The 23450-nt window shown below is 44.5% G+C and overlaps 1 protein-coding gene across 18 annotated transcripts in view; it reads right to left on the bottom strand.

Moving 5' to 3' along the window:
* DNM1 (dynamin 1) overlaps positions 1-21926 on the bottom strand; it is a 65579-nt gene extending 43653 nt beyond the window's left edge. For all 18 annotated transcript variants that reach the window (XR_008434442.1, XR_008434443.1, XR_008434445.1 and 15 more), the window contains exon 1: positions 21619-21926. Coding sequence is in view for 14 of the 18 variants with exons in the window: in XM_053962149.1 (XP_053818124.1) it covers positions 21619-21779 (161 nt within the window). In the remaining 4 variants the exon portion in view is untranslated. The remainder of the gene's footprint in view (positions 1-21618) is intronic.
* Between the last annotated feature and the right edge of the window lie 1524 nt (positions 21927-23450).

The following is a 23450-nucleotide window of genomic DNA, read 5'->3' as shown; positions in this document are numbered from 1 at the left end:
GGTTCCCTTTCCAGCACACCAAGACAGTCCTCTAGATATTGGTTTCCATCTTGCAGTATCAAATCTTGCTTTACTGTAGAAAAAGGACCACTTGCATTTATAAGCATGAAATCAATAGGAAGCAAGATCCTATTCATGGTGCACTATGTTTTCCTAAATCTTTCTGCTTTGGTTTAAATCCTGACTTCTCTGCTGTCCTTATCACAGCTACAAAGAAAAAAATCAAGACAAAAATAGACAGAAAACCTATGATGCTGGGTTCCAGCATTATTTTAAAAAGATCAAATTTATTTGTTAACTCAAGTAATTGCCAGGCTATTCCAAGCAAAAACCACCAAGTCCTCTAGAGGACAAGACAACAAATCAATAAGCAAAATTTTGTCACCTAAACCAACAATTTTTAGTGCTGCTCTAGTTATGAGTGAAAATACATGCAAATCTGATCCCTAATATCAGAAAATAATATGTGTTCTTATCCACAAACTATTGGGAGTGCAGCTCAATTTTCATATCTTCTCTACACTTGATTCCCATCAGGAGTCACAGCTGAAAAGCTTTATTACAAAAAACCTATAATTGATGTAGTATCATCCCATTGTATCCTTGTTATTGCCTATTCTTCATTGACTTTCTCTCTACAGTCTGTTGGAAAAACCCCTTCCTCCTCCAGCTCCAGCTAAGCTTTTCAAATCATAGAAACGAAAAAGTAGGGCTTAGCAAATTTTGGGGGGAGCTGGCTGAGTGCTGAGGAGCAGGAAGAGTGGAGAGCCCTGCCTGCCCTCTTGCAGGGTGCACAAACTGCTGCTGCAAATAAACTACAACCACAGAGCACGTGTGGCACAGACAGCATGCCCAGTACAGTCTGAGTTCACTTCAGAGCCTGAAGGAAGAGCTACACACACACAGCTATTGCTCCAAAAGAGCAGCCCAAAGTGATGACACCAAGTTGGAATTGGGAAGACAACACACCAGGCAAAAACCACCACGTTTCCAGGTGACCTAGGCAGGCAAGAGCAGAGGGCTTCACCTGGCTTATTCACTTCCAGCAGGGAAGATGTAAAAGAACATGGCTGAGGGAGGAAAAAAATAGATGGAATAAGTCTTCTGAGGCAAAATGTTATAAAGGCTTTGAGTGCTGAGACAAGGCAGCCTGTAGCATGACAGCAGAGCCTCATTACATACATCACATATACATGACTGTGCCTGAATTATGTTACTCAGGTTGAGAGCACCAACCCCGTTTTCCTCTTTCACTCATTATCTTAATTGGGAAGTCCTTTTTCTGTTTCTTTGTTTGTAACACACAGAAGTGCACGACAACATTCGATTTCTTGTGTTTTTCAGCAGGAATACAACACTCTGCCACTCCTCCAGGCTAGGCTTCATCTAGAAAATACACAAAGTAGCAGCTAAAACAGACAGAGCTGTATTCAGGGAATATAAATACTTAATTTGCTTGTAGCTTTCTTAGCTATTGACTCAAAATTCTGAATCAAGATATTGAGGTATCAGTTCCAGCAATGCAATTCCAAGCATTTTATCAAGGTTGGAAAACTAGGCTCAGATAACTGTATTTCCCAAAACATCGCTTATTGGAAGACTTATTTCTATGTATTTAACACTCATTTTTTTATTAACAACAGGCAGAGAGAGAATATTGAGGTAGATAAATTCTTGGCTGGACCAGAGATAGATCTCCTCTTCTAAACCAAGGTGACAAAAAGAACCAAGGATGCACATCTTGACAGGTCTTGGGCTGATAAGAATTCAGGCAAGGAAATGACCTGAAAAGGCATTTATTGTTGTATTTTGCATTGCTCAGTTCTGAAGTGCTTACACATGTTCTTGACTAGCTACCTCAGGGCAAGCACAATCACAGCATCCCTTGCAGTCTTATTACTATTTTCATATGCAGAGCTGCATGAGAGTGCAGATTTGGGCTGAAAGCTGCATTCGTAATGCAGTAAAAAAATGCTGAAGGGAGGGGAACCAATCTAGCAGTTACTGTAGAGCAACACTGAAACAAAAGCCAAACACCTTGAAAATACATTAAAGTAATCTTGATGTCGTGCAACAATACATTTATAATCAGGGCACTGGGAATTGGGCTTTCCTTAATTGTTTTGTTGGTTTGTTTGAAGCTTTTAACTAAAGCCAGACACTATCTAGGAAAAGCCTTCATGCATTAGGTAACTTAGAATCCTACAGAACAGAAAGGTTATTAGCAGCTATTAGTGACCAAAAAAAACACCTTTGCTCTATAAACAAGTTTCAGAATTCATTTAATGGCTTGCACAAAACAAAGGATTAGAAGTTGAAAGTATCATCAACCAAAGACACTTTTCCCAAACTATTCAAAAAAAAAAGGAGATTGACAAACTGCTTGTATAAGCCAACAAATATTGTATGGAAAGGGAAGCAAAGATAGATGTAATCAAAAAAAATAGGACCCATACCCATATGGAAAGCTTGGGATTACCTGAAGAGGCACACACTGAAACTTTTTGACACGTTTCTTGTGTTTATTTGCTGTTGCTACACTGAAGAAAATGTGACTGTCCATTAAAAAATACTTAGATGAGCTAGTTTGCTGCAGTAGGGGCACATTTGTGTCCACGCACACACAGTTTGCTCAGACCAAAGAACACTTGTTTACCCCTTTGGTCAAACACTTGGATCTGTTGTTTTCCTGTTAAATGAGATACTGAGTTCTCTGGAGGAGAAGCAAGTCTTTGAGCATCTCAGTGACTGTTAGGGGCATGTTGTGCCTGCTCCACCAGCTTTGCTGGAATAAATGCTCTCAAATCCTGATAAGTACAAGACAAGTGATTGCATGAGCCAGTCTGTCCCTTCGTGCTTTGCCAGAAGTGTCAGCTCACTGCTTTAGGTTTGTGCTCTAAGGCTTTGAGGTTCCTGTAACATTTACAGTGCTGTTTCATTCCAGCAATCTGGTGTTTGCAAATCTCTTTTTGACCCTGTAGCCATGATATCAGAAGTGATAACCACAATTTCCTAACAGGGAAGAGCAAGAATAGCATCCCCACACATCAGCTCAGGCTGCAACTGCTTCTCCATAGATTCTCTTCCACTGCAAATATGAGCATCATTTATTCCCTCTTTCCACCAAATTCAAGTTTTGCATCTTCTCCATCCACTGGTAATCTGTATTTCTGAAAGGACTCTGAGTCAAAGCTGCTTCGTGCACGATTATTGTCTTCACTGAAGTTGCAACAGAACTCTTCAGCACTCAAAACCAGAACAGAGCCCATGGTACCATCTCTTGTTCCACACAGAACACAGACTTTGCTTTCCCTGTCTCCAGAGAGGCTGGATGGCTCAGAAAGCTGTTTGTAGAGGGCTCTGAAATACAAATCTAGGCCTAGTCTAGACAAACCAACAGCATCGTTGCAGTTAATTGTTTCCCAGACCTTTGAGATTTTTGAATTAGAATGCACTAGAGAAAGTAAAGCCTCAATAGAAGAGCCAAAACAGCAGCTTATGGAGACATAAAAGTAGTTGCAAAGAACAGAAGGGAACACCAGCATCTGATCATTTAATTTCAATTTGATTTCTTATTAAACATCTATAGAAAAACAGGGTATTAAGGGATGCCATTAATCCCCAGTTTGGATTATATTAGTTTCAGAAAATTAAAATTCACACAGCCTCCATAATTTCACACGGCTGTTTGTATTTTAATTTGAGTATTTGTAATTTCTTGTGTTCTGATGGTGCCTGGGGACAGCAATTCAATCAGAAATGCACTGCACAAAGCAGTATGCCAATATACCACAAGAAATGCAGTTCTGTCCCTATGGATTTTACTGTCTGGTTACAGAGTTCAGACCTGCTCCTGCTTAAGCTTCAAACCATTTTCATCTGTCAAGGCTTATAATTGCTCATTCATCATTCTCACACATCCAGATCAAGAATCAAGAGTTCCTCCTTAGCTCATGATGGCGCAGTGCTTTACAAGAATCTCAAGCCAATCCAGGGGTATTGGTACCTTTGACATATGATTTTTCTGATCACTGTGCCCATCAGCAACAGTCACATCTTCACACAAGCTGCATTCTGAGGACAGCTTATACATTTCTCTGAACAGCACTTCATCTCACAGCACTTGTATTTTCAAACATGTTCTTACTTCATCACATCAAAGTGAATCCTTAACACACAGGCTGACAACTATGGGGCACTTTAACCACACACTAAAAATATTTACTATTAATCATATCGACTCCTAAAACAAACACCTCAGAAACAGTAGGAGCTTTGTATTTTTTGGTCACTAACTCCTGGTGCTCCTTCACAATAGACATCATGTAGTTCTACTACAAGGAAGAAGGATGCAGAACTGCCCTTGGAGCACCTTCCTGGTCTGATCCTTCAAGCAACATGCAAGTACATTTGTAAGCAATTCCGTAACTCAGGTGTGGGACAAGAACAAGGACAAGTTTCTTCTTTCCTCTGCCACTCAGCAGGTTGCCAAGAGGGCTGCATTGCAGATTCAGAGTTTCCTGCTAACTTGGTCGGCTCTGTGAGCTCTTCTCTTACCTGAGCCAAAGCACTTCTCAACTAAAAAAAAAGCCAGACAGGCCAAGAGGAACAGCAAGCATTAAAAACAGGGGCATTACGAACAAAAAGATCCATCAACCTGCTACTCCTGTTTTCCTCTGCCCCAAGCTTTCATATTCCTTTCATACTGCTTTATATCAACTTGGACACCAGTCACACAGACTAACAATCATATGCTAAGTCTTGTTCCTAGTTAAGTCATGTTTTTTTTCCATTAAGGTTAGCACCTATAGATAACTTTGGCTGATAAATAATGCATATCCTCTGTCTTAATCACCACAACACAAGTATGCCTAGTCCTGACCCACAGTGAACAAGAGCAATTCCATAAGCACTTAGCATAATGTAACTTCTTAGGATGCTATTGGTACTGGTCACACAATGGATACATATAGAAATAAAGATCTATTGTAAGTACACCATTTTCCAGTATACTGGCAATATTATTGTGCACAATGATTCATTATTCAAGAAAACAATTGTGAAAAATAAAGACAGGCAATAGTTCATGAGTGTCATCATAATATACATGTTCGGAGAAACACAAAAAAATTAAAGAGAAGGCTTCCCACTGCCTTGTACCTTGAGTTCCTATTAACAATAGTGCAGAAGGAGGTTAACACTATTGTGCTGGCTTGGAACACTTACAATTGTTTTGTTAAATAGTTCTGACCCTCAAACAGCCTCTCCAACACCTGGCCACTTCTCCCAAGTACAGCTCCCCAAGTCAGGACCAAACAGCCTCTCAAGTGTGGAAGTTTGCTGTGCTTAAGGTGAGCTCCCAGAGACCATCCTAGAACATTCACAGGTGCTGCCCAAGCAGGGCAAAACACAAGTGCCAGTAAAAGCTGAACACGTTTGTAACATAATACTGGATAATTTGCAAGCAGGAGTCAGAGAGGGTAGAGAATGAAGTAGAAAGTAACTTCTGAAGTTGGCACCTTCTCCCAATCTGCCTTGAGTTGTTCTATTCCCTTGTGCAGAACTGCACCCAATACCAGCACAGGGCCAGCAAGAGGTTCTGCAGACACTGAGGCACTGAGGTCTCCAAACATGAAAGGACAGCAGCTATGCTAATTCAGTGTAATAAGTAAGTGTAGCAATAGTAGTATTACACGTTCACACCACATCCTGCTCCAGAACTGACAAGATTCTCACCACAAGAATCACTTTTGCTGTGCTTCCTGCACCTCTTTTACCAATGACCAGGATATGCCATGTTCTGGAGCTCTCCTGTATCTTTTTTTTCCCAGACTGTGCTCTCACTTCATTCAAAATAAGAAAAATACAGTGTATTTATAGAGTTAACATATAACCTCAATAAAGCCACATCAAAAACCTACATGTATTGCAAAACACAACATTTCAAAAACCACAATGACCCCACACCACAGGCTCTGCTGAAAAGACAAGAAACCTTTCAGGAGACTGCCTCCTCCAAGAGAATCCACCTCCATAGAATGCTGCATGCCTGGCTGTTTGAAAGCCTACACAGTGAGCTTGGCAAATCAAATCCAGTTCCTCGTGGACAGGCATAATGGTGAGGTTTGTTTCACTGACATTTGGGGTAAATGATGGACCATGGAGGGACAGAAGTTGAATTTCAAGCCTCCATTTTATCATCAGCTTGTCTCCTCACCCTGGGACACAACACAATTACTGGCCACTGATTTACATGTACAGAGATGACAGTGTCCAGTACTGTTGTCTGGGTCATTTTTGGTAGTGACCAGATCTTTCTTACAGGACAGGAAAAAGATTTTTATTACTGGAAGGCATTGTCATATTCATATGCTCTCATGCCTCTCTGGGAGGACCTACATGCCTTGAACATCAGAAGTGTTAATCAAAAACTTGTTTTTCCCACTCAGAGCATGTTTGTTGAGCCAAGTGTGGGCTGAGGGGGCTCAGACAATGAGAGAGGAACACCCTGGGGCAATGTTCTCTCATATAACTGATACTTCAACTGCAGTGGCTGTGTTCAGTCTTCTGACTGCAGCACCTTCCTTAACACTGCTAAAGCCAGAAGGAAAGCACACAGCAATTTTTACATGAATGATCACTTGGAAACAGCTCTCTTCCCCACCCCTCCCCAAGCGCCTTTTCTGGCTTATCTCTCACTGCACAGACTGGTCCCCAGGAGCCATCCATAACAGTTGGTGCCTCTTTAATCCACTCTTTCCACATCCACATCTCCTTTCTCTGCATCTCAGCCCCTCTCCTGTACATGCCACTATGCAGGTTGTTGGAAGCAGTATGGTAAGATAAGTTTTGCTATTGTTTATTTTCATTTGAATGCTCTGGGCTGATTTTTCTGTTTCACACTCCACTAGCTTCAGGATACATCAAAATCTGGAAGACAGCTGTGTGCATCATGCCAAGTCATGGCTGTGCTGGAGCTGCTGTGCACCAGTTAATCAAATGCACAACTACAGAGCCCTCATGGCTGCCCTGGCTTCCACAGGGCAAGAGACTTCCAAGGAAGTCACAGGCATTCTTACACTTCTAGTCCATGACCTGAGGGCCTGCCAGCATGCAGACTAAACTGGCATAGCCAAGAGTCTGCCCCAGGCATTTCTGCTGCTGTATGTCTACAGTAATTCCAAAGAAGCCAGCACACCCCAGCTTTATGCTTGGTAAACCTTACAGCAGGATCTGGCCTGACTTTCAAGGTCTCTACATATATTTTTAGATGACCTGAAAGTAAAGCAGAGATATTGCTGCATTCTTCAGATGCACCCCTGCAAATCCATAACCAGGATTATCCCATCCAATTGACTTACTGGCTATATTATAAAACATAAAGCAAAAATTTCTGCTAGAAGCTGCCCTTCATCCCTAACTCAGTTTACATAACATGGAATATAGGAAGTCCCTATATACAGTGAAGGGAGACAGAAGCCGAGCAAAGAGAATTTCTCCCCATTAGAGACAGCTACACAGCTCCTGTCCTACATTTGTAGGAAACAAGGGAGTACCTTGGGAAAAGGTTCAACATACACAGACATTACCCTTTCTGTCAGTTTTCCATGGTCTGCCTTCTTTCTATCTAGAAATACAAGCTCTCCCTCTCAGTCAGTGCTAGAGCCTGGATAGGTAAGTGCCTTTAGGACCTGAGAGTCTGAAATACAGAGGTGTAACTCCTTCAGAAGGACCAGCACTGGGATCTTGCACAAGGGCACCAGGCCAGTTTGAAGAGACCCAGCTCTACAGATCACTAAGAATATATGGGGTTTAGTAAAAACTCTTCTTATTTGAACCTGTTTGAGGTTCATATTCATGTTTTGATTCCTTCTGTGGTTTCATGAGGTTACCTTTCATTAAAAAAAAAAAAAAGGTCTCAAAATCATCACCCCTAGTCACAGCACTTCAAGTGTTGGGACTTTCTGAGAGCAGTACAACAAATTTGACTTAGCATAATTTCATCAGCAAGCATCACTTGAAGCCTTTCTGAAAGACCTCAGCTTTCCCCAGACCTCGTAGACACCACAAATAGTTTTCAGTTCTTGTGAGGTACAAGCACAGCTCATTCCCTCAACCATCCCAACTGAGGAGTCTGGGTGCAGCTGCCTGCACTGTAATGCAGCCCTCCTTTAGGGCTATGAGTAACCCAGGTTAAACTCCTTGTTTTTAAGTGCCATGGAGGGCTGTGACCCTGGGAATCCCACAATGGGAGCAGATTGGAGCCACGTGCTTCCCTCCCTAATTGTGATCACTGGCTGATAGATAATCCCTTCATGGGCTGCTGCTCTACAATTGCTGTGCAGCAACCAATCCAATCTGAGAGCCAGAACCAGGCCCAGGGGGATAATTCCCCTCCTACTTCCCTAAAACATGGTGAAATCTACTGTTTCCATAGAAACAAATCAGTTTGATGTCCACACAGCTCCTGCATCCCTCACTGGTGGGCATCAGCCCCAAGCTGCTGAGGTTTTAAGCAAGTGTCTACAGTTATAGGTCAAGAGTTTGGAGGAGAAACAAGAGGCACTCCCAGCATGCAAACCCAACCATCTCACCCCAAAATGTCATTTGCTTCAGTTCATCTCTGCTGTGAGAGAATTAATTAGGAATATTCTTTCCCTCCTCCATTTTGAGGGTTGAGTTATCTGCCAGCTCCCTCCCTGCTATCTTCCTGCAGATGGGTTAGTCCAGAATACGTGAGGACGTAGAACACAGATGGGAAATCAAAACAGAATACTCCAGCACCTCACGTGCACTTGTGAGCCAATTTACTCTGTGTTTCTGCAGGTAAAAAACTGTAAAGGCATTTTCTTATTTGGAACTCTGCATTTTACTGTGGAGAATTCTTTAGAGAGTGGTACAGCCTACAGTGCACTGCCTGATCTCAAAAAGTCACTGCCCGTTATAGCAAATGCCGCATTGACTCCAGGCTGCAGAGCTGGGGAAGCAGAGGCTGGAGAGAGCACAAAACTGCAGCACTGCTGCTGTGCAGCTTCCCCTAGGGTTTTCTGAGTAATAGAAAATGAAGTCCTGGATTTTGTTTGCTGCCTTGGGATATTCACAGTAAGAAGTAATACAGCACTTTTTCTGCATGACAATATCAGGAACTCAAGAGAATAAGCAGCCTAGTGTATCCTGAATGGATGTGGCAGTAAGGATTACACATTTGTGGAAAATGCAGTTTTGATTTCAAGAATTACAATCCCAGGAGAAAGGAAACAAGGTTGGTTTTACTCATGCAAGGAAAAAAAAAAGTAACACCAGAAATATTGCACTGCATGATGCATACCCCACCCCAGAAACTGTAAACCAGAACTTTATGTCTGTCTTGCTTAATTTTCACCATCACAGCACAAAAGCAAGTTTTCCTTTTGCTACTTCAAAAGCATATATACCCTGGCAAAAATCTCCCTGCAATTGCAGAATCTCCCTGTAATTTCCAGACAGTCCCCAAGAAGACAATACCAGGCAACAGCAACACCCCAGAGCATCAAGTTAGTTCAGTCCCCATGACAGTAGTGAAAAAACAGGTTTTTTTAAGGCCAGAAAGGTAAACCCATGACCCAGCATCTTTGCCTCTTTTTCAAGCTGCACTGATCTGTCATAACACTGCAGCAACATTGCTCTGCTTTGGCACAAACAAACCTACCAACAACCCCTGGCTCTGCTGTAACAGAAGGCTGCAGCCTTGAAAAACGTGACCTGTTCAGCACCTGCAACTTGAGCTGTGAGAAAACAAAAGGACAAGCTGTACACTAAAACTCTGGGACAGGAATGGCTGATGGGAAAGCAGAGCCACAATAACACCCCAGGATTAATGGATGCTAAGACTGACGAGCAGCAGGCTGACCTGGCTATTTCCCACCACCAGTGTCTTAATCTCTGGAGCCAGGCTGCAGCTGAGTCCAGACTGCCCAGCAGCAGAGGCAGTCTAAAGGCTGCCCAGCAGTAGAGGCTCTCCTGTGTTCAGAGACACCATTATACTGTGCAGCAGTAACTAACAGTCACACTACTCATCATATGGAGGCTCTGGATAAAAAAGGGGGTTATCCCCCTTTTTGTTCTTCTCTCCTTCAGAGAAGGAAATCAAGTACAATGGCAGATTCAAAGATATCAAATATTGTGCTAAGTATAATCTTAGATTTCTTGTCAAAACTCCACCTCTGGAGTCCTGGTATTTGCTGCAAGACCCAAGAGAAGAACAAATGTAGCTGGAGGCACATTTCATCACTGCAGCATGACACTTCCTCCACTCCCAGACATCACTGTGTGCTAGAAAAGGAGACAGGCTGCCCAGAGCCTGAATTCCTTAAAGGGTACAGACAACTGAAAGAGTTCATTGGGAAAGGCAAAGCCACTTTGATGAGCCCACAGACACAAACCAAACGGAAGCTGCATGAGGAAGGATGGTACCTCAACAAGCCATGATGTGCTGTTAGCTGCCACACACTGGTGGTGGGTTTATAAAGCTGAATGCATGTACCCCAATAGCTTATCTTGGGTCAGTGGTAAGAGGCAGAGAGTGTTGTGGATGGGGAGGCAGCCTGCTTCCTTTCCAACAGGCCAGGCAGGAAGGACGGAATTCCATGGGGTAACAGAGTTATGCTGCACTCAGGCATCCTAACCATACTGCCCACAGTGCACAGCTGTCCTGCAGAGGGAATTTAAGATGCCAATTTACATCTCTACTCTGCCTGGAGAAGTATGCAGGAACAGTGCCAGGCTCCTTGCTATGCACTGCACCTCTGCAGCTCCAGATATAATTAGGATCAACCTGGGCTAGGAACGTGGTGCAGAGGCACTGCCTCTTAAAGTCCTTGAAGAAGACCCAGCAGACTGACTGCAAACACCTCTAGTGCAGAGCAAAGTCAGAAGCATTAAACTCTACTTAAAAAACCACACAAGATATCTCCATTTCCCACTATACCAGAACAAAAATTGGATCAATAGTCCCAGAAGAGACAAGCCTCAGACCTCCTGTCTGGTTCTAATGTCCAGTGGAACAGCACTTCTCATGTGCACAAAATGCACATTTTGCTCTAGTCAGATTTGGGCAGTGACCATGGGAGGTGACAAAAAGGTTGGGCTTAAATTCAACAACAACAACGAAAAAGGAAGATCAAAACAGGTTCTGCCTTATCAGTGGGCATTCTGATAGCAAAACTGCGGCACAGTGACTTGGACAGACCACAGTCTTACAGCCTTCCATTCCTTTCCTTATTTTCCACAAGTAAAATGTTTAACTAAATTTCTCTCCCTGTATCTCCACTCCACCAATACAGTGATTTCTAAGACATCAGCTTTTGCTCTTCCAGGTGTTCAATGGGAGTTCCATTTTGTCCAAGCAGAAGCTGGCAAAATATCAAGTGCCAATGCAATAACTCACTTATTCTTTTGCAGTAAGCATTCCTTAAATATCATTCATTCAATAGTCTATACAAATTCATGCAGGAAATGGATCTCTTTCTCCAAAATTAGTTTGGTGTGCCTGGTAGTTTGCAGGCCTGAGATAACAAACACATCTTGCATGAATAGGCATAAGCAGAGTAATTCTTAGGAACAGGAACAAATCAAAGTAGCACAGCCCAGAGGGAAGAAGTTTATTGCTGGGATCTCTGCTGTGAGCTGTATGATGTAGAAGAGGTGACCTGAGTTTCAGTGCTGGAGCTGCAGCATCAGCTCTGCAGTGTGACACATGTCATGCACCAATCCCTGAGGGTATTCTGCATTTCGGAATGTACCAATCTCCTCCTTACCCGTAGCTTTAACCCCACTGCGACACGTCTCCTCTCAAGGCCACCACCATGCTCAGGCAATTCCCAGCTATTCATAGAGGAGCTTCTATTAAAAGTAAAAGCACAATCAGCTTAAGAAATAGCCAGAGATTACACAAGAGATCACAACAGCCAGAAAGAGAGAAAACCTAACATGTATTAGAATCAAGGAGTTCCATCATGACTCAGAGCAGTGTAAGCTCAGAGTAAATCATAAACAAGTCAGCGAGGCTAAATATCAGCATAAAACCTGTGAGGGTTACAGCTTTGTTGTTTATTGGTTTAATTCTGAACTAACAGGTCACCAGACATACTCCCCTGCTGACAGGGAATTGTTCCTGTGCTGGAAGGCAGGTGGCAAATGGACAGTCATTATAAGCCTCATTTTAAGAGGTTTGTAACTATGTGGATGAGGAAGAGCTCTCAGGGCTGAAACTGTTAATTAGTCAGAGCCCTGAGCCAGATCCTATGTAACTTACTCTGTCTTTACACATGTAACAGTGGCAGGAAGACAAAGAGGAGGAACTGAACAAAGACTTCAAGATTTTGCCTTTAGGTACCTCTTTCCTTGTTCTAAAAAATTCAGCACCGCCTCCCTCATCACTGGATCTCCATTCTCAATTTTAAAATAAAGGGAAACACTGTAGTTTCTCCTAGTGCTCTCCAGGGTAAGTTAGCTGTGCTGTGAAAACATTTGCAGATGTTGAGAACCGACTGCTCAGCATCTCTGTAGACTTCTGCCTATTGATATGAGAAAGGGTCCGAATGCAGCTGAAAAACTACTCTGAAATACAGCTGCAATTTATGATCAGCTTTTATCCAGCATTACAGCAACACTGCCTGGCTTTGCAGCCAAAATCCACAGCAGTATCAGTTTAACACTGGCTGTGTCCTCTCGTAGGCATCACATATACTACACTGGCCACTCTTGCAGCAAGAGTGTTTCCCAGCCCCAAAATGACAGTCTGAGTAGTCAGACAGGAGCCCAGCACTTCCCATGTCTGTTATGGTTGTATTAACTCTTCACCCTTCCACACAGCTGCAACAATGCAGCCTAAAGCCATAAGAAACAGGAAAGGGAGAGTTAAAGGAGACTGTTGAGGCAATACATTATTAAAATAGTATTTTTGGCCCCAGAGACTCCAGTTCAATTCCCATTTCCGTCACAAGTGAGGTACTGGGTTTATTCCAAACCTCATTTATTGTTCATTGCAACTGCAACACAAGTATTTTAGCAGAGCTTATAGTTTTGAGACTAAGCCCTGATTTTTAGGAAGGGAAGAGATGACAATGCAGGTCTTAGAAGCTTTGGGATTCTTTATACTTGTCTCCAGAAGCATTTAGGGAAACAGCATCTTTTAGGGAAAAAAAATAGCCTCAAACCTCCATGTTAGAAATTGCTGTTTTCAATACAAAAGCTACACTGCTCTTCTGTTCGCTCAATTGCTGTGGCCAGGGCTCTAAGAAAAGCCACACAAGTCACAAGACTTGCAGAAAAATGGCAGAAGCTGGCAAGTTTGCTTCCAGTCAGCAAGACACAGCTTGAGGAGCTTGCATAACGTCTGCTTCCAAGAAGCTCCCAAAAGCATGTTATGCTGAATTGCAAGAAGCTACTAACCAGGGACCATCTCACTTCCATTTGGTCATGGCTGGGTCTGCCAAAACTTTCCATGTCAGATGCTCTGGAGAAAACAGAGACACTGTTAGATTTCAGACTCAGGGCTCATTATTCCTGTACTGAGTCTTGAAGGAAAGCAAAGCAGTTATCTACTACAGTCAGCACCAGGCTCAGAGCTGTGACAAACCTGAAGGTCATAAAGGAAGCAAACGCCAGCAACTTAATTGTCCTGTCTGCCCATCTACATAAGACAGCTTAAGAAAACTGTGGAGCCACTTTATATTCAACTGTTATTAAAATATTCACTAATGGACTTTGAAAACAAAGCTGGACCTAGCTACAAAATATCAACGAGTCACTTGGAATAATCATTTAAATATCTAACATTAAATTGTGCCCTCAGCTGCCCATCAGTGTTTTGATGCAGTCTTGCCTGCTCATCAGTAAACACTGAAATGTTCTCAGCCCTCTCTTCATAGCTAACCCAGTATCTATAGTAGTTAGTTCTGAGCAACACATCCTGTTTGCATTACTAAACTCCATCAAGTCCCTCCAAAATAGGTGTGATGTGTGCTTTAGATGGATCACAAATAAATGTAAATTAAGAGAAATAACTTTTTGTAGTTTTTCCAGAATCAGTGTCTTCTTGCAGGCTGACCACCTCCAAACCTGACCAGAACATGCAAGTACTGAAAGTCCCTAGGTACAAAAACCTGGGCTCTCTCCTCTGTAGGGCTTTGCTACCCATCCCTGCCCTGAAAGACCATGCTCAAAAATTCAGGTGCTACCAGGCCATTTAGGACAGCCTCTCATCTCCAGTACTTTCTAAGAACACCCTCACTCCTCAAATCCTGTGCCTGATCTATGCCAGCAGCCAAAGGTGGCTGCACCAGACCCAACCTCTGCAGAGCAGACTTAAGTAACCTGTAAAATACTGAGCAAACCAACCTGCACAAAGAACTAAAGTTCTTGGCACAACACTTCTAGAGAGAAGGCAAGCCTTTGCAAGGGCTTAGACAGACTCTGCAGTGCCATCTTTTCATTTATTGTTAAGAGTTTTCATTTATTGTTAAGAAAAACAGTTTATCACTTTATCTTAACCTTTTCCAGTGTTAGTTCAAGTGTCCATTAATGATATACACCTACATGTCATGGGAGACACCAACAGCCTTTAAGGATGGAGAAAAAGGTATAAAATTAATCACTAAGAATTTAGCTTCAGAGCAAAGAACAGAATTCTACCCTCAAGGCTGAACATGCCCATTTCCCTGTAATAAGAGACAATACTCCTTAACCATGAGATTCCACTCTCTGTCAGAATGTGCAAAACCAGGTCAGAGGCCAGGAAGTGAAAACTTCAAGTAGAATGAGAAATTGTCCCACTAGTAAGCTATTTTTCCCACCATGCATGACTAGACTTCTGGGTTTGGGGTTTGGTTTTTTTTTGGACCAGATTTAACTTCATCTCTCCTCCCAACTAGCAGTACTCTGACTCATATGGTTACAGATCTGTGAGTCCAAGAAGGAGGAAAGTATTACACCCAAAGTTTTTGGGGTGGTTTTTTTTTTTAGTGGCATATCAAGGAAGTAGGTTTACCCTGCATATTATCAGTAAATCTCCTTTCACAGACGCCACCTCAAAATCAATTTTACATTAGGCACATAGGCTGAACACCATATGCTTCTAGATGACTGCCTGCCACCCCTTCACTAACTCTTCTGGTTTTGCTACTCATGCACTGCCTGAAACAAAAAACTAAGTACTGGCTCACAAGGGTGGAGCACACATGGGTTTGTTCTTGTCCAATAAATTCACTGCTCAAGGCATCATAATAAGTTTCACCCCAGCAGCTACAACACAGCAAGAACTGTTTTCTTGATTAACTTATGCTAATTGTAAGCTGCTTGCATTTCTTCTTAAAAAGATCCATCTTAAAAAAACCTTATTCAGAATTTTTACTCACACTTTTACAGACAGACTCAAACCTGGAGCATAAAGCAGGGACATTCAGGAATTCACCAGATCAGGAAGGGGATTAACTTCCTGCCTTAGAATAACATTTTCAGAAGCTGCCTCAGATAGGAGGTGTTGCAGACAGACTCCCACTCTTTCTGTTGAAGTCTAGCTGGCTCTGAGCATCTGGAAAAGTCAGGGTCAAGGACTTGGCTTGGTATTCCCAGATAGGTATTGAATGGCTTCTGAAAACAATCAGGACCCTTTAAAAATAGTAGGTCATCTTTGCTTTGCCTGGATTTATTAAGGTTTTTTGACTGTGTGATAAGCACACCAGGAGTTTTTAAAACTCCTGTTTTTTAAAACAGGAGCAGCTGACAGTTTAGCTTTTGGGAACTTCTGACTCCTTTCCCCACTGGTTCTGTTCCCTCTTTACAGCCTTGTATCACAGCATCCTGTTTACTGAGGAAACACACGAACAATTCCACATGTACTTATCTCAAAGTACAATAGGAAATAATAAAAAAACCTCAAGATGTTCTAAGACTCTCAACTTAAGGATTATCATGCTCACAAGGAAAGTCCACAAGGAAATGCAGCATCCCTGATCTGTCAGCTATCAAGTGATGAATTCCAGCAATGACGAGGCAACCTGTCATTTTCACACACCAGTACGTCCAAACACCAACTTGCACCACACTGAGCACCACCTTTCCCACTGGATTGCAGCTGGTTTCCTTCCCCTAGGTAAATTCTGATATGATCTGAGACATACCTTAAACATCCCTTCTTCTAGAGAATATAAGGCTAGTGGGCAGTTACCAGAAGCACAAGATCATCACTAAGGAGTTAAGCTGAAAGATCTGCAGAGACCATGAAACTGCTGCAGGAAGTAGAAAAAATATTAGACTTGTACTTATTTGAGCCAACCCCAATAGGATTAAAACAAGTTGACAACAAACACAGGCAGACACTGCTGCTGCATCTATGAACACTGAGATTCACAGGGTTTTCCCTCACAGCCATCCATGTTATGTTATAACTTAATTATGTATCTTCTTCTAGCATTCCTCCTTCCACAAGTGTTTGCTCAGAGCTCTACAGATTTCTCTTAAGTGAAATTATTTTATCTTGGGGTCTACTGTAACACATTACCCATTTCCCCCAATGCTCCATATTTTCTTCCTTCCTCAATTAATCCAATATGAAAATAGGTATTTTCTTCACTGGAGACCAAAGACTGACTGCCATCTGAAGGACTTATCTGACCATAGTTTATTTCTCTAAGCAGCAGAATCCTACTCCTGACTCTTGCACCATCCATTGCAACCCTAAATAAGTCAGCTCACAAGCAGTGCCTGTGTTTTTAAGGTGCAAATAGACAACAGGATTTGACTGGCTCACAGATGTATTTATCATACAACAATTAAAGGTCCACAATTTGCAATTAATCATCTCTCTGCCAGCACACATCTCAAATCAGAACCCTCAAAAATTTGGAAGAATCACTCTTAAGAACCTCTTTTGTGGCCAAAGCACACGTCATTAATGTAATCTTCTTGTTTAAATTTAAATCTGCTCCTGAAGTACTGCAGTGATGCTCAGCATTGTCCAACAGACATCCCCAATCTATACATAATGTGGCTATTTGAACACTCAGTCCTCAACACTCAAGCTCATAAACCACATACTGCAGCAGAAGCCTGAGCAACTTAAAAGTACAAAGATCATCAACAAAACAGTATTCCTGCAGGAACAGGCCAAGTATTTATGCATCCCTTTAGGATCCTTCACTTCTACATACTTGCTAAACACTGCTGTTGGTCTCTGAAGGTATTTTGCTGAGGAAGCTTTCCATAACAAAGCAAAGTATATGTTATCAAGGAAGGCATTCCCTCATCATATCTTGGGGGTGTATTTATCTCTAAATGGCTGTGGAAGGTATTAAGTTGCTCCTCAAAGTTATACCTGAAGCCAAACTAAACCCCGCGGCTTCAGGATCTAGCTTTGCATCACCATTATGGGACACAGAAAGGCAGAGACACTTGCTGCCAGGCCCGTGCCTGATTTTGTCACATCAATTACTGCAGCTATGCCTAATGAGTATTTAGCCTTTTGACTGACACAAGCATTGCAGTGCTGCATTTTCCCTGCTCTTCTACCCATATGGAAATTTTATTGTTAGGAGAGGCAAGGTTAGCCCAACATGGTTGAGTTTAGGCCCACACCTGTCTCCTGATTCCTTCTAGGCAACACACGAACATCAGGGAATTCAGCATATACCATCAGAGCCTGGTGACAGACTGCTAAGTAGCCCTATTTTGGGTGCACAACTTCCAAGAGAAGATGCTTGTGGGGTACCAGATTCCAGCTCAGGTCTAGGGTCAAGTAAACACTGATTCACTTCACACAAGTTTGGCACTGCTTAGGTCCCTTGATCATAAACAAGATGGTTTCATCTCCATTCAAGTCCTTCCACCCACTGTTCCCAGCCCTTAGTCACTGCCTCCTCAGCAGCCCCCTGAAACCATCTGTTCTGGAGAAGTCAGAGGTGCCTTGTTTTCCCTATGAAGAGCAATGCAGCTGTCTCAGAAGGTCTGAGCAGCATCCTGCCTTGGATCAGACACCACCACCACAAGGCACAGCCATTCCAGGAACCAGCTGAACACAGCCCAGTGCTTTCAGTTCTCCTGTTTGTAAAGCACAGGTAACAGTAATACTCCCAGAAACCCAAAGATTTGTGTAACAGTGCTCTGAGATCATAGAATTTAAAGAAAGTATATTTGTTATTTTCACATGGTAAAGTAAGAGTGGCATGAACATGGATGATTATACAAACAACCTTGTAGGCTGTCTCAATCTCCTCTGTCATTTGTGCTCTTAAGTCAAATTAGCACATACCACATGCTTTGTTCTTTTTATCAGACTAATTTTGCTGGTACAGTTGCCCGCTCCAAGACCTATTTATTTAGAAAGGAGGCTGCAGGGAAGTAACAACACCTTAAGAACAGACAAAATGATCACTGAGGTCCCTTCCAACATGAGTTATCCTACAAGCTTATAACCACACCAACAGGAAATGCCTGGAGCTCACCCAATTAACCTTCCTTCCAGTTCTGGGGCCCAGGACAAACCAGTCTGTGGACAGATGTGTCACCTGTCTGGCTTCTACATGGCTTGTTGTTTCTTCAGCAATTTTATCACCACCAGCCGGTATCCGAGTCACCACGCTGAGACTCCAGCAGCAAAAGCACACATAGCAGCCACACTGACATCTGGTATTATAAATACAAGCTCTGCACTGTTGGATAATCTGTTAACAGCAGAGTAAGTGTCACCGAAAACGCAATTAGCAGCAACTAGTAAGCCACCAAATTCAGCAGGGAAAAAAATATTTGTTTGGTATGACATGTAACTAAACACTGATTGCAGGCAGTATCACTCCTCCCTGCCTGTAGGTTTCCATTGAATGTGGGACTCAGTGCTACTGCAAGGTGCCTGCAGCAGCCCTGGACTGAAGCCCGGCATAGCCACAACACAGGTCTGGCAGGGGGCAAGTGTGCTGTCCTGTTAGGGAAATGTGATTTGATGACAATTTGAAAGGAGCCCCACAGGTCCTGAGCAGGGAAACCAGCCCTGGCAGGGTCTCCAGCCCCTGTGCTGAAGTGTCTGCATCATGCACATCAGCCAGTACCAACCACATCAGCATTTGTTCTTGCACAGATTTCCATCCACTCAGAGAGAAACTCATCAGCACTCACATTCCCCATGCAGCAAGCAGCTGCTGAGCAATAGCTGCACCACCATCCTGGTATCAAGCAGGAGCAGTGACATATGTCATGTCCACACTACAGCAATAACTGTATTTGTACACAGTAGGTCTAGACACAATTTCTTCTTATGGCTGTTGAGACAAGAAAACAGCCCCTATCACAATTACACTGAAGAACCATGCTCATTCTGGATACTATTTCCATAGCTCCTTATCATGGTTTCCAATACCCACAGAGAAAGAAAAGAGACTATACATTACAGCAGGGCCCCAACACTATTTTAACAGGATTGGGATTTGCAGCATATACACATACATTCTGTGGTAAGAGGTCTCAAGTTACCAGTCTAAACTAGCCAGCACTCAGGGGTATCAAATGGAGAAAGACCTCTTCACAGTGACATTTTCCATTTCCCCTCCAATTATTTCTTCTAAATGCTTTTCTACAGACAGCTCTCAGCTCCTGCTCAGGGGACCCTTAATTATTTCATTTTCTAAAAGCCACAGCGCTATAACTTGCTGCTAGAGAGAAGGCTGATGGGACACGGTGAGGTCATAAGTTCTCCTGTGACAGGAGTCATCAGAAAGAGACAGAAGATAATTGAATTCATATATTTTCCACCAAGCAGATAAAATCCCCAGTTCTAAATTGGTGCCAGTGGAGATGCATCAAGGATTAGTAAATCCTCTTGTGTGGTTGGTCTAAAGGAGAGGAGCAGTTTACCCCAATACACTGACTGTCCTTCCTCCAACAAATCCCCCTCTGGCCCAGCAGCCCTACATTATCTATGACACCACTGCAGCACTGCCTGCACAGATCCTCTAAAAAGGATTTATGAGGTTTGACTGCCAGTACTTAGAAAGCATGAAAACAGCAGAGCCAACAGGTGAACCCATTTTGCTCAAAGATTTCAGAAGATCCATTTTCCCCTTCTTCGAAAGCTACAGCCCAACAAGTTTTTCATTTGGGTGGCAGGAATTTTTTTTTTTTCCTGTGACTATGGACAAACAAGTGGATCCTGGACTATGACCTGAGACTCGGTAAAATGTGTTTCTGCAATGTCTGGCCCTTGGCACGATCCCAGCATCTCTCAGGGATTCACTGCATGGACCTTTGGAAGTTAGCTAGAAGAGATGCCAAACTTATTAAATTTTATATTCTTATTTTTTCAAAACTCTTTGATCTATGGCAGAGAAAAAAAATTATTTTGACCATGCTTTCTTTGTACCAGATGCAACCCCTGAGCCTTCCTCTTAGTACACCCAACACTCACTGCTCAAAGATACCCTTGCACAGGTCCAGAATTTGAGGCTACTTGCAGCTAAACAAGCAGTTAATCCACACCACAGACTCTTCTGACAGTGGAAAAGCTCTATAAGCCATCCAACAGCAAACAGCTTAAAAGAAAAAGTGGGGGTTGGGAAATGAGATCCAGTAGATGTTGTCACAAACGCAGTTTGCTGAAAGAGAAAAACCCACGCAAGCATCTGACCAGGTATCAGCAGTCACTGCTCTTAAGGCAAGTCACCAGAAGCCTGCGTGCTTCCTTGTAGCATAAAAAAACACCCTGATATTAAAACCCATATATAACTTAATACAATTAATTAGCAAGGCCAAGAAAAAGGTGAGGAACATCCCCCCCCCTCCCCAGGTGTTGTGTGTCTGCACTGGAGCAGATACCCAAGCAGCGCGGTCTGGAATTTACTCAAGTTGCAGATGATGAATGCGAAGGTCACATGAAGGGAAGGCATCAGTATATTGCCTGCCACAAAATGGTAGCACCCGGGGATTTGAGCATATAGGAGAGCTACAACCCCGTCCTTCCTATAGCCTCCCCGCAGCTCCTGACATGGCATCCGCTATGGAGGACAGCGAGCCTGGGCTGGGGGAGGGGGACGGAGCAGATTAAACTTAAACACCCTCCGCATCACCCCCCCCCGCAGCGACAACATCCATCTCTGAGCCCCGCACCGAGCAGGGGACGGATGGGGCCGGCCCCCACAGCCCCTTCAGCCCGCTCCGTTATGTAACAGCCAGGACAAGGGGGGGCTGCCGCCGGCCGCCAAGGTGCGGCAGTGGCGGGGACCCCGCTGCGGAATGCCCCCAGGCAGGGAGCCCTCCCTTCCTCACTCATTCCCTCCCTCCCGCGCCTCCCCATAGCCCTGCACCGCAGCGCCCGGGCGTCCTGCAGCGCTGCCCGCGCACCACACGCGCGCCGAGCAGAGTAGCTGCGAGCGGAGCGCTGTCCCCGCACCGCGGTCAGAGTGCCCGCACCGCGCTGCCCGTGCGGCGGCTCTGCCCGCGCTGTCCCTGCGCCCGTCCCCGCACCGCGCTGCCCGTGCGGAGCCGCTGCCCGCGCTGCTCCCGCACCGCGCTGCCCGCGGACCCCGCGGCGCTGCCCCCGCACCGCGCTGGCCATGCGGCAGCTCTGCCCGCGCCCCCGGGGACACCCCCGCTCACCTCCCGACGAAATTCTCCAACACGGAGCTCTTGCCGGCGCTCTGCCCCCCCACCACGGCGATCTGCGGCAGGTCGAGGTTGGCGTTCTGCCCGATGGCGGCGAAGGCGTCCTGCAGCCGGTTGACCAGCGGGATGAGATCCTCCATCCCGCGGTTCCCCATGGTTACGGCGCGGCTCCTCGCACAGGCGAGCTCGCACTAACCCTTCCTGCAGCCCTCCCCGGCTCTGGGGCCGGTGGGCAGCGGCTCCAGCCCGCGCCCCTCGCCCCGCTCGACGCCGCCCGGGCTCCGCTCGCCTCAGCCAGCCCGCCCGCCGCGCCTGTGGGGCGCCCCGTGCTGCCGCCAGGGGGCGTTAAAGGCACCGGCGCCGCGCTGCATCCTGGGAGATGTAGTCCGGCGGCCGCGAGGGGCCGAGGGGGCCGGGATCGGGATGGCACGGCACGGCACGGCACGGCACTGGTGTCTGTGCCCAGAGCCCTGGGAACGGGGCTCGCTCCCAAAACCAGAGGCGTTCAGGTTACCCCGGGGCTGCCCCTGTGTGCGGCAGGTTGGCACACCTGTGTGGCCCAGGCGGTGTGGGTGTGTAGCCCGGTAAGCCCGCCCCGCAGTCAGTCCCGGTGTACCTGTCCGGGAGCCCGCACCACCAGCACGGTGCCACGATCCCTGTGGCATTCACTGCCTCCAGCTGTGCAGCGCTGCCAGCGAACAGGCAAGATGTGGTCGAAGGACCCACGTGGCTTGGTTACTACACCTGCACTATGTGATCCTCACAGCCACAACGTTTACTCAGTGCACCACGGCTTGGTCACGGTACTTGGGAACGGGATGGCACCTGTACAGGAGGGCTTCGTGTGGCAGAGGCTCAAGTAAGATGTTTTTTAAGGTCCCTTCCAACCCATTCTATGGCAGAGGCTAGAATAAGATGATTTTTAAGGTCCCTTCCAACCCATTCTACGATTCTGATGCTTCATTCAAACACAAATGAGAAATGTATCGATTTCTGTTTGTAGCTGTAAAACAGTGGATGTGTTGCCAGGCTTGTTATAGAGAAACGCAAACAGGTGCTTCATTTTATGCACCCAGATTTTGTTTTTAAAATTACTTGTCTGCAATAAAGAGGGAACAGCTTGGGTTTAGGTTTTTAAAAGGGATAGGTTTTTAATAAGAATATAACATGAGGCCACATTTGATTTCAAAGTACAGCAATGAAAACAAGTGTTCAAAAAAGCATCTGATGGCTAGCAATGACTCAGAAGGATGGAGAGTGTTGCATTTCAAACACCTCTCAGTTCGTGCTACCCAAGACTCCTATTCACAGCTCAGAGAGAGATGGGGGTGGAGGGGGAAACGAAATACAAAAAACTGCAACAGATTTTGAGCTGTCTGTTTTGTTTTAAACAGCAGCTTTTTAGTTATAATAATTATAATGAATATTTCACAGGTGTCCATCAAATTTAATCCACACAAAAATACCTGTGTGGACATACAGAGAAACTGAGGCAGCCATGGTGAGCGATGAATTTGCCCCATGCTCTAACACATCACCAGTGTGCAGGTAAGAACACTGAAGGAAGGGAAGGGAGCTGCTCCATCTGTACGGGTAACACCATTGTAGGGCATACGTGGGCAGTTTTGGGGGCTGTCAATGCTATTTTTTCCTCTCAGCAAATTACCCAGTAAATCTCAAGAAATAAGCTTAAGAAATTCAATATAGACTGTGGACAAAAGCCTTTGAACATCCCTGCAGCCATTCTGATAATTTATGTTGAAGGATTCTGGGAAAAAACTGCTATGGATAGCTGCTCCTTGTAAGAGGTCACCACAAAAAGGACA

Source organism: Vidua chalybeata, chromosome 21 (assembly GCF_026979565.1).
Source record: "Vidua chalybeata isolate OUT-0048 chromosome 21, bVidCha1 merged haplotype, whole genome shotgun sequence".
NCBI classification, from domain to species: Eukaryota; Metazoa; Chordata; class Aves; order Passeriformes; family Viduidae; genus Vidua; species Vidua chalybeata.
Note: the sequence above shows the minus strand (reverse complement) of the source record. Positions and strands in the feature narration are given on the sequence as shown.